The sequence below is a fragment of the Neomonachus schauinslandi genome, chromosome 15, assembly GCF_002201575.2.
Source record: "Neomonachus schauinslandi chromosome 15, ASM220157v2, whole genome shotgun sequence".
NCBI classification, from domain to species: domain Eukaryota; kingdom Metazoa; phylum Chordata; class Mammalia; order Carnivora; family Phocidae; genus Neomonachus; species Neomonachus schauinslandi.
Genome location: NC_058417.1, coordinates 28,517,336 through 28,532,881, shown reverse-complemented (window position 1 = coordinate 28,532,881; position 15,546 = coordinate 28,517,336). Strand labels below are relative to the sequence as shown.

At 48.9% G+C, this 15,546-nt stretch overlaps 1 protein-coding gene across 3 annotated transcripts in view; it reads left to right on the top strand.

Moving 5' to 3' along the window:
* Positions 1 to 580: 580 nt before the first annotated feature.
* MSI2 (musashi RNA binding protein 2) overlaps positions 581 to 15,546 on the top strand; it is a 382,163-nt gene continuing 367,197 nt past the window's right edge. For 2 of the 3 annotated variants that reach the window (XM_021704471.2, XM_044921800.1), the window contains exons 1-5: positions 581 to 654; positions 948 to 988; positions 1,315 to 1,396; positions 2,112 to 2,196; positions 6,201 to 6,242. In XM_021704471.2, the coding sequence (XP_021560146.1) occupies positions 593 to 654; positions 948 to 988; positions 1,315 to 1,396; positions 2,112 to 2,196; positions 6,201 to 6,242 (312 nt within the window). In that variant the 5' untranslated portion in view covers positions 581 to 592. The remainder of the gene's footprint in view (positions 655 to 947; positions 989 to 1,314; positions 1,397 to 2,111; positions 2,197 to 6,200; positions 6,243 to 15,546) is intronic. The other variant, XM_021704472.2, reaches the window with a different exon arrangement.

The window sequence follows — 15,546 nt, the reverse complement described above, 5'->3', positions numbered from 1 at the left end:
CTGCCCGAGCGAGGAGCGGCCGCGAGCTCCCCGCGCCTCCCCCTCCCCCGATCCACCCGCCCCCCGCAGCCCATGTGATCCAGGGAAGTCGGGGTGCGCTCCCCCTCGCCCCGCCCGCCTAGAGGCGGGGCCCCCTCCGGCCGCGGGGTTCGCGCACCGCCCCCGTGGGTCCGGCCGCGGGGGGCCGAGTGTGCGCGCGCGGGCAGGCGGGGGCCGCACCGGGGTGCGTGACGTCACCGGCATTGGTTACACGACGTTCTAGAACTCCGCCCCACGTGCGCCGGGGAGGAGGGGGAGGAGGAGGAGGAGATGGGGGTGGGGAGGAGGAGGGGGAGAGGGGGGGGTGGGCCGGGGGGGCGGGGACGGGGGGGTGTGCGAGCAGCGGGGCTGAGCTAAGCCGAGCCCACGTGTGACGGCTCTCGCCGCTGCCCCGGCTCCGCCGCTCGCAGAGAGATTCGGAGGAGCCCGGGCGGGGGGGAGGAGGAGGGGGAGGAGGGAGCGGGAGATCTCGGGGCTCGGAGCCGGCCGCCGCTCCGCTCCGATCGCTGTGGGGCTCGGTTTTTTGGGGGTGGGGGGGCGGGGGGGCTCAGATATGGAGGCAAATGGGAGCCAAGGCACCTCGGGCAGCGCCAACGACTCCCAGCACGACCCCGGGTAAGTTTCCAGCCGCTGCCCACCGCGCCGCCTCGGGCTCGCTCTCCTTGCAGCGGCGGGGACGGCGGTGCGCGGAGCCGGGCATCTCCCGCGCCCCCCCGCCCCTCCCGCGCACCCCCCCCGTGGAAGTTACACACCTTTGGATTGCATTTCGCCGTCACCTTCTCCCCCACCCCACCTCCCGGCTCTCGCTCGCTCGCTCCCCCCCGCTTTCCTTTTAGCTTTTGTAAGTTACACGTCAAAATGGCCGATCTGACATCGGTGCTCACTTCTGTTATGTTTTCTCCCTCTAGTAAAATGTTTATCGGTGGACTGAGCTGGCAGACCTCACCAGGTAAGGGAGGGAGGGGGGGACGTCTGGGTCCCCCCCTTCTTGGCTTCTTTATTGCTCTTTGTTATCCCGGCGTAGGAGCCCCCCCCCCCCCCATTGGCCCCCCCCTTCTCCTGTGCAAGGTTATTTTTTTAAATAGCAAATCCTTTCCGAGCCCTCTACGCGACCTCTGTTGCCGAATTTCCCCCGCGTGTGCAAAAAATGCAAAAACAAAACAGAATAACAACAGAAAACTACTTTTGGTTTTTGTCCTTGATCAAAATTTGCATTGCTTTTTTTTTTCCACACCTTCTCCCCCCCCCCCCACCTCTCTCTTTCTCTCTCTACAGATAGCCTTAGAGACTATTTTAGCAAATTTGGAGAAATTAGAGAATGTATGGTCATGAGAGATCCCACTACGAAACGCTCCAGGTAAACCATTCTCTTCTGGATTTTGTCTTTATTTTAGAACAAAGTTTAAGTGTTATTTTTGGAGGTGTCTTCGGAAGTAGCTAAGCGGATTTAGAATGGGGCTCAGGCATGTGGCTAGTTTCGAACGTCGCTCTATTCCACCCCCCCCCACGCCCGCCCCCATAACCCGAAAGGTTATTGTTAATTGGGGCTGAACTCTGGATACAGAGATGCCCATCTCTCTGCTTTAAGTCCTTTTCCCGTCGCTTCTTTTTCTCCTGTTTAAAATGACATTCAGCTTCATTCACTTTCTACATAGTTTTTTTTTTTTTTTTTTTTTAATGTATGCTTTCCCCATACTCCCAGCTCCCTAAACTCTTCAGCCCCTTTTAGAAAGCTGGATGAATCTCTTCTGAGCGCCGGGTTTTCTTCGGATTAAAACAAAGCGTTAAGAAAGGGAAGGGGAGGAGGAGAGGAGAAGGAGACTGAGGTGGCGAAAGAGTGGAGACACCAGCATTTTCCAAGTTACCTCCACCCGCCCTGCCCCCGTTCCACTTCCCCGGTTAACCTTGATGTGTTTTCTTGCGAGGCGGAGGGGGCTTGGGGGAGGGCTGTGGGCCGCGGGGGTGCGAGGGGGCAACTTTGGCTCTCCATTCTGCAGGAGGGCTCACTCCTTGTTGCTTTCAATGGTGTCACATTTTCTTGTTTGTTTTTCTCCCTCTTTGTCTCATTTCAGAGGCTTCGGTTTCGTCACGTTCGCAGACCCAGCAAGTGTAGATAAAGTATTAGGTCAGCCCCACCACGAGTTAGATTCCAAGACGGTAGGTTGCTTTCTGTCGTTGTTGTTGTTCGCCCCTGTTCAGGACCCATCTGGGCACTGACAGCCCCATTTAAAGGGACCGTGCTTTCTTTTGCTTCTGTGCTGAGAACTGGGTAGTGATAAGCAGGGCTCGAGAGTTGGCTCTAAAGTTCGATGCCATGGCTGGGTTTGGGGTTTTCTGTTTAGAGCCTGTCCCACTGCAGCTCCAGATGCTGCCCAGCGTAGGCCTGGGGGAGGGGTCTGCGCGGGGAGAGGCTATCTACGGGGCCCAGGGACCATGCAAGGAAACTGCACCACAGAGCAAAGGCAACTTTTCTTTGTCAGCCGAGCACAGCCGCGTTACCAACTGTGGCTGTGGGAATTGGCTTTTAGAAGGCACAGCCCGCTTCGTGGCCAGCTGGGAGGGACTGGGGCCGGGAGGAGGGAGGAAGGCGAGGGGGCGCTAATCCCAGGTCCAGGCAACAGGTTTCTCCTGGGGCACCTCGGATTTGGAATGTGGTTTGAGAAGGGAAGGAGACCCCCCAGAGCCACGCTGGGTGACTCCAGTGGGTGACTCCAGATGGAGTGAAATCTAACACTGATAAGGCCTTGGGTTTCCAAGTGATTTGGTTTTGCTTTTTTCCCTCAGATCCTTTATTTTTTGAGTGTGGGTACTTTTATAGCATTAGAAGGTTTCAGAGACTCGTGCGGAGAGGGGGAAAAGTCTCTAGGTAGAGATTAGAGAAGAAGGGAAGAAAGATATTTAGTACGGTCATGGGGGCGGGGGCGGACAGCTCGTAGTGTTTTATTTAGACCCCTGTGTTGGCTTTATGGCTCTCCCTTCCCTTTATGCCTGTTAGAATCTCCCTACAGTTTTTATACATCTGCCAAAGCAGGGGCCCCGAGGTGACATTGGGATGCAGTCAGTGCTGGGCTGCTTGGGACTGTGGTAGGTGGTGGGGCAAGGCAAAGGACCAGGGTCTAGTCCCAGCTGCCCTTTATGAATTTGGGCAAATTGTTCCCTGCCTCGGCGGGGCCTTAGTTTCCTTTTCTGTAAAATACAGGAGTGGAACAGGGTGATCTTCCAAGCCCTTTTTGGCTTTAACATTGAGGGGAAGGGAAAAAAGGGAAAGAAACCTGGCCACCTTTGGTGCACGTGAACTTATTTTGCAAATTCACCTTGTCTCTCTGATCAGAGGTCAGGTGCATGTTCACTAGCCCTCAAGAGAGGACCCCAGGCACTTTAAGTTGCTTTATCAATTGTGCTGGACTTGCCATAGCTTTTGCAGCCCAGCCTTTTTGCGCTTTTAGATAATTTAATTTTAGGGACAGTCATTTGTAGGGTGATAATGGATGTCTGAGGAATGTGTTTTTCCCCTTGACTTCTTGGTCAGACGTTTCAAAAAGCTAGCAAAATTAAAGAGGAAAATATTTCAAGGCAAATTCAGGAATTTATTATTCACTCCGTCTCCCCACCCTGGGTAGGAGAAATAGTATGTGGTTTCTGTGGTGCCTGGTGGGTCATAGTCCTCAGTATCAGGTGCAAAACGTGCGGTTTTCCCTCCCTAATTGTTTGTGGATATGTTTTGGTCACTATTATTTAGTATAACCTAGATTTTGACTTTGTTTCAACGTTCAGTGCAGGAGGCAGAAGCGGTTGGTTTATTGACATGGAAACGAGGATCTTGTTTACCGTTACCTTAAAAGCTTTGTTTAGGTAACGGCCATTCACATCCAAAATAGTACCCTAGTCTTTTCCTAGAGGATTTGTAGCTACAGTAAGTAGAGCTGTACCTAACTAACTAATGTTTTAATTTTTGGTAGTTTTCTTTTTTGTTTGTTTTAAAAAAAAAAATAGTTGACAGGGATGTGCAAAAGGTTGGGATTTGCCATACTTACCTTGACCTGTCCTCTCCTTTGGAGATTTCAGCGTGTAAACTTTGCACACTGAAAAACGCGCCTGGTGGTCTGACACGCTGTTATCCCAAACCCACCATCCAGGAATTCTGAATTGGCTTTGAGTTTTGTAATTTTTTTTTTTAAAGATTTATTTATTTGACAGAGAGAAACACAGCGAGAGAGGGAACACAAGCAGGGGGAGTGGGAGAGGGAGAAGCAGGCTTCCCGCCGAGCAGGGAGCCCGATGCGGGGCTCGATCCCAGGACCCTGGGATCATGACCTGAGCCGAAGGCAGACGCTTAACGACTGAGCCACCCAGGCGCCCCGAGTTTTGTAATTTTAGATATTTTTGAGTGTTCCACTTTCTTCAGGGCTTCCTATCCCTCCCCCCCAGCTCCTGGTCTCTCTCCCGACATGTCCCTCACCTTTTACTCCACAAACAAGGTGACTTCTTACTGCAATTGTGTGCTGGTCAGCTCAAAAGCCGTATTCTGGGGAGAGTGTTTATAAAAAGACACATCTGTCTTATGTTTGGTCAACAGAATGGAAAATCCACACCTGTTGTATCTCTCTTGTAGACAGCTCTAGTCAGTGCTGAGTACACCTGTAGATGCGGTAATGTTAATCTTGATGAGAGGTTAGTTTCCTAGATCAGAGATTTTTGTCTATTTTAGTTTTTGAAAAGTAATCCCTCATTTCTCAGGTGATGCTTAAAGGTAAAAAAACATGCTGTGGACTTGTATTAGGTCTTTAAACCACCTTAAGACAAGTGGTAAATCTTTGTCTTACCAGCTGGGGTGTCCTAAGGGATGTAGGTCTGGGCACAAGAACTCTCTGGTGTGCCTTGCCCCCCCGCCCCCCACTCTGGGCTTCATCCCACAGCCTTACTCTTTTTGCTGCCCCACAGCAGAACTGAAAACAAGGTTCAGGTTTACATTTTAAAAGGGGAAAATTGTATTATGAAAGCCAGAGCCTATAAATAAGTGACTTGTAGCAATATTCTGTGCTGAGTTTTACCCAAAGATTTGTTAACATTTAGAAGTCTAATGAAAACCAATAATGGGGATTTTTAAAATTCTTTCCCTCCCCATATTTTCTGTCCAACAACTTCCCCCACCTCGGATCAGCCTATTAGATTCAAATACTTCCATGGGAATTGTTTTGAGTTTTAAAGCCATTCCCCTTTTGAGAATCATGTGTTCTGCTGAGTGTCTGATCTGGGGGTGGAGGATGTTTTTCCATTCTGATTGGGGTTGGGGTAGGAAGAATACCCTAATTGTTACAGTAGATTCCTATTTCTTTTTTTTTTTTACCCTCTCCCCATGATGACCTTACTTTTGTAATTTGGGTTTAGGTTGCTGATAGATTTCTACACTCTGTGATTTTTAAAATCCGGGTAGTTTTAGTGGATGTGTTTCCTTTTATTTTATTGTAGTATTATTATTATTTTTTAAGAACTGGGTTAGGTTCCATAGCTTTTGACACCTGCTTCCTCTTGTGGTCTAACTACAGAATGAACTGTCTTTTTGGCTAACTCAGGTAACTGTACTTTTGCCAACACGAATGAATGAACTCAAGCCATAGTGTTGGATGTCCATGGGGAGTTTTTGGGTGTTGATGATTTAAAAAATTTTTGGAATCCCCTTTTCCACCTGCCTTGTTTAGTTATCATTGGGGAGAAGATCTCCTATCCAGTTACCGACTGCTGAAAAATTCTTATGTTTAATTTTTCAAGTTACGATTTTTTTTTTCAGAGATGATGGTCCCATCTTTTGTCCCAGTCCTGCATTGCAAATTAGATGCAGGTACCATTCAATGTCCAGTGTCTGCAGAAGAGAAGCCCTTGCTTAGATAAGAACATGTGAGATCTGATTTATTAAGAACATCACACGTTGAAATACATGGTAGGACATTTTAGAGAGGCTCCTTTATTTGTTACATTGTGGGAGGGATGAGTAAAGTTTGGATCAAAGTTTAAGGAACTTTTGAGTTGCCTGAGAAGTTACTAAAAGCTGGGTTATAAGCCTGAGAAATGAGTGATTAATAATTAGGTGATTAATCATAATTTTTTCTCCCTCTCCTCCAAATACTGGAATTGACTCTTACTTTCCCATTCCCCCCCCCCAGATTGACCCCAAAGTTGCATTTCCTCGTCGGGCGCAACCCAAGGTAAGTAGGAGAATCAGTAATAGGATTTTAGCACTCAGAGATGGTTGCCAAGGATTTTGAATTTCAAACAGAGTACTGGCAATCAAGTGTTGAAACCTGGTGCCTTCAGGTACCTTCACGGTATCAGCATGTGGCTGTGAGAGTCCAGACCAGGCAAGGAGCTCCGCAAGATAATCGCGTGCGTCTGCAATTTAGCCATCCTGAGGTGGGTTCTGAGCATCCAACAGGGGGCAGGGGCAAGCCTGATCCTTCGTGGCAGGACAGAGCTCCGTCTGTTGCAATATTTATGCAAATGTTCTATTTACTTTTTAAGCGTTGCCAAGATCCTATCTGGAAGACTTGGACATTTCCTTGTGACTGTCTTTTGGAGGGTTCTCTTTTGAGGCCCTTACAACTTGGAGTTTATGGAGAGGAGTAGAATTTGAGTAAACAGCTTGTCTTTCCTTGGAGAAACGACTTTGTAGACCCATAAAGCCCTGAATCTGACAGAGGAGGCATTGGATGTCTTGGTTTCAGGTTGGTAGGATCAATCAGGGCACATTTTCAAGTGCTGGGGCCTGGGGGAGAAGCTCTGAGTCTGTTATAACCTTGGAGGAGTGGTACCCCAAGATTTGCTTAGAGGGTCGAGATCGGCCTTCACTCTTTCACAAGTGTGTGGCTAACATAGTTTTCGCTGAGCTTGCCAGCTGTGGGGATGAGAACAGAGCTACCTGGAACCGAGGGTGAAATTTATGGGCTTAACATGTTAAAATCACACGTTTTAATTATACTTTTTTCCTCCCTATGTAATATTGAGAGGTAGACTTTTCCTGTAGCTTGTGGCCTTGGCATTCTTTTAGGGAAGGGGGGAAAAGGTGAAGCGTCGGATTACAGGTCATAAAGGGAAAGAGTTGTTGCTTTTGCAAATTCCATTTATTTCTTCAAGCATAGTCTCCCACAGGTGGAACCTTTTAATTGTGTAAGGGGAGGGATGAAGCACTTTAATGAAGAAAAAGTTGGCCCTTGTGGATGACATTTTGAGAATTTCAGGTCTGGAGCCTGCCATGTGGTCCGTCCTTCCTTCCTTTTTTTTTCCCCATGTAATTTTTCTTTTCCTTTCTTTTCTTTCAAAGGAAACACAAATCTCTTAAGTAAATAGAGCAAAAATACTTTTTTTTTTTAAAGATTTTATTTATTTATTTGAGAGAGAGAGAATGAGAGAGAGAGAACACATGAGAGGGGATAGGGTCAGAGGACAAAGCAGACTCCCCGCCGAGCAGGGAGCCCGATGCGGGACTCGATCCAGGGACTCCAGGATCATGACCTGAGCCGAAGGCAGTCGCTTAACCAACTGAGCCACCCAGGCGCCCCAAAAATACTTTCTTAAGGTATTTTTTTTCCCCTAATGATTAAGCAAATAATAGGAATCAATGAACCGAAGAGGTTAGATTATTTCTGTACTGAACACAAACTTTCGGACTGCTAACTGTGTAAAGGTTGCTTTTCAAACTGTGTGTGATCCTTGACATTTCAGAGGCTTTCCAGAATTAGCAGTATTTCCTGGGTTTGGAAGAATTGCTGTTTCTTCCATAAGTGTGAATCTTCAAATTTCCAGGTTAGTCATTTGATCACCCAGAACTAGGATCAGATTAACCTAGAAGGAAACTGGAAAAATCCCTGACTTGGTCAAACCATGGGTTTGACCTGTTTTCTCTTCCCTCTTGTTGCCCACCCCTCACTCCCACCACTTTTTTTTTTTTTTTTTTTAAACCAGGAAAGCTGTATTTCATTTTAACATACTCTGGCATTTGGTTTTTCGGTGATGCATTCAACTTGAAAACGAGATACACTATTTCTTGAACTTGTCAAAGTGTCCACCTCCCCTCCCCCGCCCCCAACCTGGAGTCTGGGATGTTTTAGGTGGATTGTCAGACTTTTAGATGTGAGCAAATATTATACCAGTTGGGGGAGGACATCTTTCTGTGGAGTTCTAGAGATTGCATAACAATACCTTGCTTTTTATGGCACCCTTTCCCAAGGACTTTCCTATCTGTTATCTCCATCTGCATCTCAGGTCCCAAGACACTGAGCAAACCACCTCTCCTGGCCTGTTTGCTCTTCTGTAAAAGGTGAGTGATGGGGGTAGCTCCCTCACAAGGTTGCTGTGGAGAATGAAAGAGCCCGGCACGGGGTGAGGGCCTCATCCATCCCCATCGTCACCATTATCATTATTTTTGTTGGTTTAATCATCTTTCTTTTTGTTATCTTCAAGCACAGCGGCTTGGGTTTGGATCCCGGCTCTGCCCCTCATTCGCTGCGTGGATGTGGGCAAATCGTTTGGTTTCTTGGAATCTCATATACTCCATCTTACTGGGGTTTTTTGCGGATTAAATAAATTAATAAAGGTAAAGTGCTTAAAAAAAAAAAAGACCTGGCGCGTGGTAATACCATATGTATTACCTGCTGTTTTTACTGTTAATTTTGTTAGGCTCTCATACCAGTCGCCAAGAGAGGTCTAGTGATCATAATGACGTTAATTGAATTTATGTGCCAGGCACTGTTGTAGGGTCCTTACGTATATCAACTCATCCAGTCTTCGCCTGTGTCCTGAGAGGTGGGCACTAGGATTATGTCCAATCTATAGATGAGAAAACCGAGGCACACGTGGGCTGAGAAGTGGGGTACGGGCAGCCTAGCTCCAGAACCGGGCCCCTGCCCGGTGAGCTATCCTGTGGCAGGATCTAGGGGTATCACCTGTCCGTTCGGGTGGAGGATGCAGCGCAGGGTGGTGGTCAGGCTGTGAGGAGCTGAACCGTAGCCAGCGTGCGCGGACTTTGAAGGTCCCTGGTTGGGTGATTCACCCAGCCCCTGTGATGTCATCCCGTGGGGTGACTCTGGCTGGCCGTGTGGAGGGGCACCCTTTCACAGGGCTCTGGACTTTGCTCAGCTCCAGGGAAGCGGCTGGGGAATTGGCGAGGTGTGTGCTGGTTGGGAGTTGGGGCAGGATGGGGAGAAAGTGCCTTTCTTGTCAACGGTTCTTTTCTGATAGAATTTGAGCCGGCCACGGGGATTTCAGACTGAAGTTAGTGTTGGAGGCCAAACTCTGGCTGGCAGGGAGTCTAGGAGTTTAAGTCACCCTTACTTATTTTTTGTTTATCTCCCTTCAATAAAACTTCTGTATGTGGACGTGTCGGGGTCCCGGTGCGAGGTGAACTGCGCCCCTCCTCGGGGGCTGTGTGAGGAGCTTGTCAATGATACAGCGTGGGTTTCAGTTAAAATGCATTTCTCTGCTTTCTGGCCGTCTCTGTTTGCTAGCACTCGCCAGAGAAATATTCGTGGAGGTGTTAAAACAAGACTAGTGGAAAGAAACTGTAACTTAATACGAAAGCAAAGCGGTGGCAGTGAGGAGCAGATTTCATATTAGTACTGTCATAATATTCTTTAATGTATCATATAAATAAAAATCCGTTTTGACCAGAATTTTAATGAGCGATCCGAAGGAAGGGCTTTGAATCCTGCAGTTCATTCATCCCCCTTTGCGATGTAAATGTTCACCTCTCAAGTGAAGTATAATGGGGCTTTATTAACTAGTCGAGGGGCGACTCTTTGGAGACTAGTGGCCGTTAATTAGCAAAGTACATTTTGATCAGAAGACGATGGGTCCGTTCTGTGCCTTCCTATTTTGCTGGATGATTATTTCATTTTGTAAAATATGTAAGAGTTTCTTCCCCTCTGTCTTTTAAAAAATTAAAATGGTCGTGCTATTCTAAAAAAGATGACTTAATTTGAAGCCGTTGGAGGAACGGGCATGATTGGGATCAATCATGTCATTTCATTTTGTCAGTCCCTTTGGGCAGAAGTGTTGGCTGCCTGCAAGAGTTTTGCTCAAGCTCGTGGGTTCTTCTTCTCGTGTGGAAAAACCAAGAGGCTGTCGAACCTCTTAGGGGCACAGGCGAGTCTGGGTGTAACTCCCCATCTGCCCTACTTATCCTCATGTGTCATAAAGCTTTCTCTGCTCCCCAGGTTGCCATTTTCCTCCTTACGTGTCAGAGGCCAGAACCTTATCTGTTGATCCATGGAGATCTCATTTCTTCAGCCTATTTCCAGTTGCTTCACTGGCAGCTGGGTGACCATGGGCACCCCACGTGGGCCCCTCTACGCCTCAGTTTCTTCCTCTTTAAAACAGGGGTGTAGTGCCCAGCGTGGGGTGGTTTTCAGCGTGAATGCAGAGCTCTTTGCTGGGAGCCTGCCACAAGGTGGTGCCAGCAGGTGTCTGCTGGTATCATTATTATAGAATTATTTATCATTACTACCATTTTTAAGTCCTCTCCGCGCCCGACATGGGGCCCGAACCTACAACCCCAAGATCAAGAGTCACGTGCTCTAAGCAATGGAGCCAGCCAGGCGCCCCATTATCGAATTATCTTTGTTGAATAAGAAAAGCTACAATGGAAAATGACGCAAGAAAAATCCTGATTGGAACGTAAGCCCCCTGCCTCCTGACGTCGCCGGATGCTGACTTCGGTGCTCCAGATGAATCCAGCCCACCTTTTTCAGGGCGGAGGCAGCTGACATGCGGGGAAGTTAGGTTGGCAGCGCCAGGGCACACAGCTAAGTTGTGGCAAGGTTGAGCGAAGCCAGGTTTTCCTGCTCCTGTCTCGTGCACTGATGAGGCTCCGGGGCCTGGAAGGTTCTCTGTTACGCATGCATCCGTCCAGATGGGTGCAGCACAGCACGAGCGTTTTACACAGGCACCTCCTGTTCCGGGGGAGTGGTTTCTTGGCAGCTTCTCAAGGGCGGGCGAGGGGTGAGTTCTCGGCATCTGGCCTTCCCCTGCTGCGGTGGGTCGGGTCATTCTAGCTTCGTGCCATCCCGGATGATCTGTGGCTGTCACCTCGCCGGCCACAGTTACCCAGCCTGCCGGTGGGTTTCTGGTTCCCAGCGGGGACGTGGTGGTGTGTGTGCAGCCTTGTCCACAACCTCGAGGACCCTGGGGGATTAGTGGCTTAGCCGCTTTCTTGTCGGGGAGCGCGGCTCCTTCCTGCGTTCCGGTCAGCAGCAGGTGTCCGCTCAGGAGGAGGGGCGCCCCATCCTACAAATGTCCTTTCCCGAGATTCTGCCTTGCCTTGCATGCTTTCCTTTCAGCGTTAAGGTCAGTCTGCCGAGAAGCCGGAGCTCCTCTGTTCTATGTCAGATGTCTTTGGCGGGCAGGTGAGACCCCTCCGCCGCTGCAAGAAGAGAGGAGGAGGGAGGCACTCTCTGAGGAACCAGCCGACCCTCTTGGGTGCCCCCCTGAGGTGGCATCTGTTCTTCCTGTCCTTTTGTGTGTGTGTGTGTGTTTTTTTTTTTTAAAGATTTTATTTATTTATTTGAGATAGAGAATGAGACAGAGAGAGAGAGAGCATGAGAGGGGGAAGGATCAGAGGGAGAAACAGACTCCCTGCTGAGCAGGGAGCCTGATGCGGGACTCGATCCCGGGACTCCAGGATCATGACCTGAGCCGAAGGCAGTCGCTTAACCAACTGAGCCACCCAGGCGCCCTCCTTTTGTGTTTTTAAACCTGAACGTTCTCTGGCCGGAAGTCCCAGGAATCCAAAAGGGAGATGTAGTTCATCATCTCTGTTTGCTTGTTTGATCTGGTGTGTTCACTGAATAAGAGCTTGTTTGATTGTTTTTTTTTTTTTTAATTTTATTTATTTGAGAGAGAGAATGAGATAGAGCATGAGAGTGGGGAGGGTCAGAGGGAGAAGCAGACTCCCCGCTGAGCAGGGAGCCCGATGTGGGACTCGATCCCAGGACTCCAGGATCATGACCTGAGCCAAAGGCAGTCGCTTAACCAACTGAGCCACCCAGGCACCCTGTTTGATTGTTTTTAATTGCTGACTCTGTGCACCCACTTTTGGGGGGATTCAGGAAACCCTCAGTGCCCACCAAAGTCTGAGCTTCTTAGCCAGGTAGCTAGGGTCGTTCAAGATCTGTACAAGGTGTGTCTTCTTCCAGCTTACTTCTCAACTCTTCTCCCTTTTGCTGCCTTGAAATTGCACGTTCCCCCTTCTCGGAATAGCTGCCCTTTTGTGCATCCCTATCTGCACTGTCCTTTCTGCTCTGGCCTGTGTACCACACGCCTCTCTTTCAAAGCCCGACTTGGGTTACCTTTTCCACAGAGCTGTTTCTGCTCTCACTTCCATGTAGTACTTCTTTCTCTGGATTTCCTTAGCGTTTTACCTTTTCTTTGGTTATGGCAAACTGTAATAATATAATAACAGTAATAATAAGTTAGCAAATAATAAACAGTAATAAATTTGCAAAAAGTTATTGACACACTCGTTAGGCATTGTGCTGGGCACGGATTCATATATTTATCCACCAAACATTACTGAGCACCTCTGGTGTGCCAGGGCCTGTGTGAGGTTCTGGGGACGGTGTGGAGAATAAGACCAAAAAGTCCCTGCCCTCATGGGGCTTTCACTCTATGGGGGCAAATAAGTACTGAGCAAGTGAATGAGTACCTAACATGCTGACAGGTGTGCAACCACAGTAGGGTAAGAGTGAGGGTCGGGCGGGGAGAGACTGTATCTTCCGTGCGCTCACTTGCCGTTCTCGGCCTTTGGGCAATTATTTACCAAGTTTCTGCTCAGCATCGGGAACTGTGTTAGGCGCTTTGTTCTGAGTTTTATGGTTATTTAGGTTCATGCCTTATTGTCTGCACTGGACAATGAAGTCTAAGGACACAAACATGTTTTATTAATTGCAAAAAAACAAACCTTAGCTTTTGCTGCCGCTCTTCCGCACACCATCAGTCTCCACGTAGGTGGAATGAATGCAAAACGGCAAAGGTGACACGGTTCTTGTTTTCAAGGGTCTTAGCTCCTCTGGTTGGGAGGACGGCTGCTACCTGTGGAACAGGAGAGGGTGTGAGAAACACAGCAGAGCAGCAGGAACGGTCTTCAGAGGAAGGAAGAGCTAAGATAGCTTCTCAGAGGAGGTGGTCTTTGCCCCAGATCCTGAGGAACAGGAAGGAGGGAAGAATGGCAGGAATGCGAGGAGCTAGGAGAGGTCAGTGGGCCGCTGCAGCGAAGGGCGTGTGTTGCACGGTGCTCGGGGTGGAGGCGTGGAGAGCAGGCTGGGGCCAGGTTGGGTTGCCTTGAATGCCAGGCAAAGCAAACGAGTCTGGGCTTTATTTGGCATGTGCTGGGGAACCTGTTTTGTGTGTGCACGATCACGGAGATGCCCCGTACAATGTTCTGAGCTCTTTTGGATCAATCTGGAAGCTGGGGATAGGACTGTGGCTGGTGTGGTTTCATGGAGACCCTCCCACCCTGGATCTGTGCCTTCTGCGTCATTCATACTGTGTTCTCTCTGGCTGCTGAGCCTTCTCTAGGAGTGATGTTCTTGGCAGATACCACCCCTGCCCTTTGGGGTGTGCGGCAGCCGCGAAGAGCTCTGTCCTTCTCTTGCTTCTATGTTTTCCCTTCCTCACCTCTTTACCTTCTTAACTAGGGGCCATGATAGAGACGAAATCCCAAAGTTCTATACTCTGTCCTCGCCTAAGCCGTGTTGTTGACCTTGCTGTGTGTAGACAACGAGATGTCATTTCTTGGTGCGGAAATCACAGATTGTCTGTGTATCACCAGGGTGCGTGCCCTGGGGCTCAGACCTCTGAAGCCTGTGCCTTCAGAGGTCTGCTTGGGGTCACCTTTCTCTCAGAGTGGCTGCCTGGTGTGAGGAACATGAGATTTTGGAATCATGACCTGTGCCTACCGTGTGATACGAGAGGTGTGAGCAAGTGTGGGCTGGGGCCTGAGCACCTCGTGGTACATGGTAGGGGCCCAGGCTCTAGGGCGGTTGGTCCCGCTGGGGCAGGTGTCCCACTGGGTCCCACGTATACAACAAGCTATCTCTGTTCTCTCTCTCTTTCAAGGGTAGATAACATCAAGTTCCCAGGGATCTGGGAAGTTATTCCCAGGGTGTATGTCCGCCTGCTGTACTTCTTTATTTTATTTTGAGACCTTCAGTGATGAAGAAGAAAAATCCTAACCCAAAATAATGGCTGTTACTTGTTGTGAGTCAGTATGTTCGAGGCACTGTGCTAAGCCTCTGTATGATTAATCTCCTTTAACTTCATCCTGACACCAGTCCTTTGCAGTGCTTTGTGTTTTCTCTGCCTTGCAGAATGGTAAACCGAGGCCCAGGGAGGGTAAGCAGCTTTCCTGGGGCCGTACTCCTAGGAAGGGTCAGTGTTGGCCTTTGGACCAAAGTCTGTCTGAATTCCAAGTCTCAGCTCTCTTAACCACAAAGCCCCGCTGCATCCAATAAAATCTACCCCCGCTGTGGGTAGATTTTTAGGTTCGCGTGCTTTGCCCGACTGCTATAAAGTGCTCAGGCCGAGGAATAGGAATAGATTTTGGTGTAGTCTGGCCAGGAAGCTTCAGTTTAGTTTCCATTGCTTACCAAGAAGGTAAGAACCTTCTTGGCACAGTTGAATGCCACTTCCCAGCTAGGGAATTGTGGACAAATCGTTTAATGGTGGTGTGCCTCTATTTCTTCACCTGTAAAATGGGGGTTTTCACAGCACTTCCATCCTAGATTTGTTCAGGAGATTAAATGGGTTATTGCACACGAAGGGCCTAGGGTGACCCAGTATAAGCATTGGTTGTCTCTTACTGTTCCCAAAGATGGCACTGGCTAGATTGTACGAGGACCTTACCTAGCGGCTTGTGGGTACTGTTGTCCTTCCTAGGGGTGATGGATAGAATAGCACGTTGAGATTCGGGAAATGGTATGTCCAGTGGCTGGGTCTGCTCCCAGGGTCCTGGCTCTTGAAGGGGAGATAGCATGCGTCCTTCGTCTTGGGGTTGCTTGGTGGGCATGGGGAATGCATTTCCTTTTCTGTATCTGATAGCTGTGTTTTTAATGCCTTTGAGAGTGAAGTCCTGGGGAGCAGCTAGGGGACAGCTAAGACACTGCTGTGTGAGAGGTCTCTCCGTGAGCCTTCTCTCTCCCAGGCCTGGTCTTTATCTGCCTGGGGGTAGTTCCACCAATGACTGATCTGAAAGCATCGCATTCATTTATTTGTCACTGACTGTGACAGGCAAGTTAATGCTAATGGATTCTTTTTTTAGCCTGTTGTCTGGGATGAGTTTCTCCCAAATGTCCTGAAATCTAAGGCATTAGGGGAATGTGTAACTTTTATGGCAAGGGAGGATTTAAAAGATAAATCGGGTTTTGTGTGCAACGGTCTTAAATTTAGGTTAGGGGCGAGAGCGGCCAAGGAGGGGATGTTGGGGCCAGCCCAGAATCTTCTTTTTAAGAAATCCATTCGGAG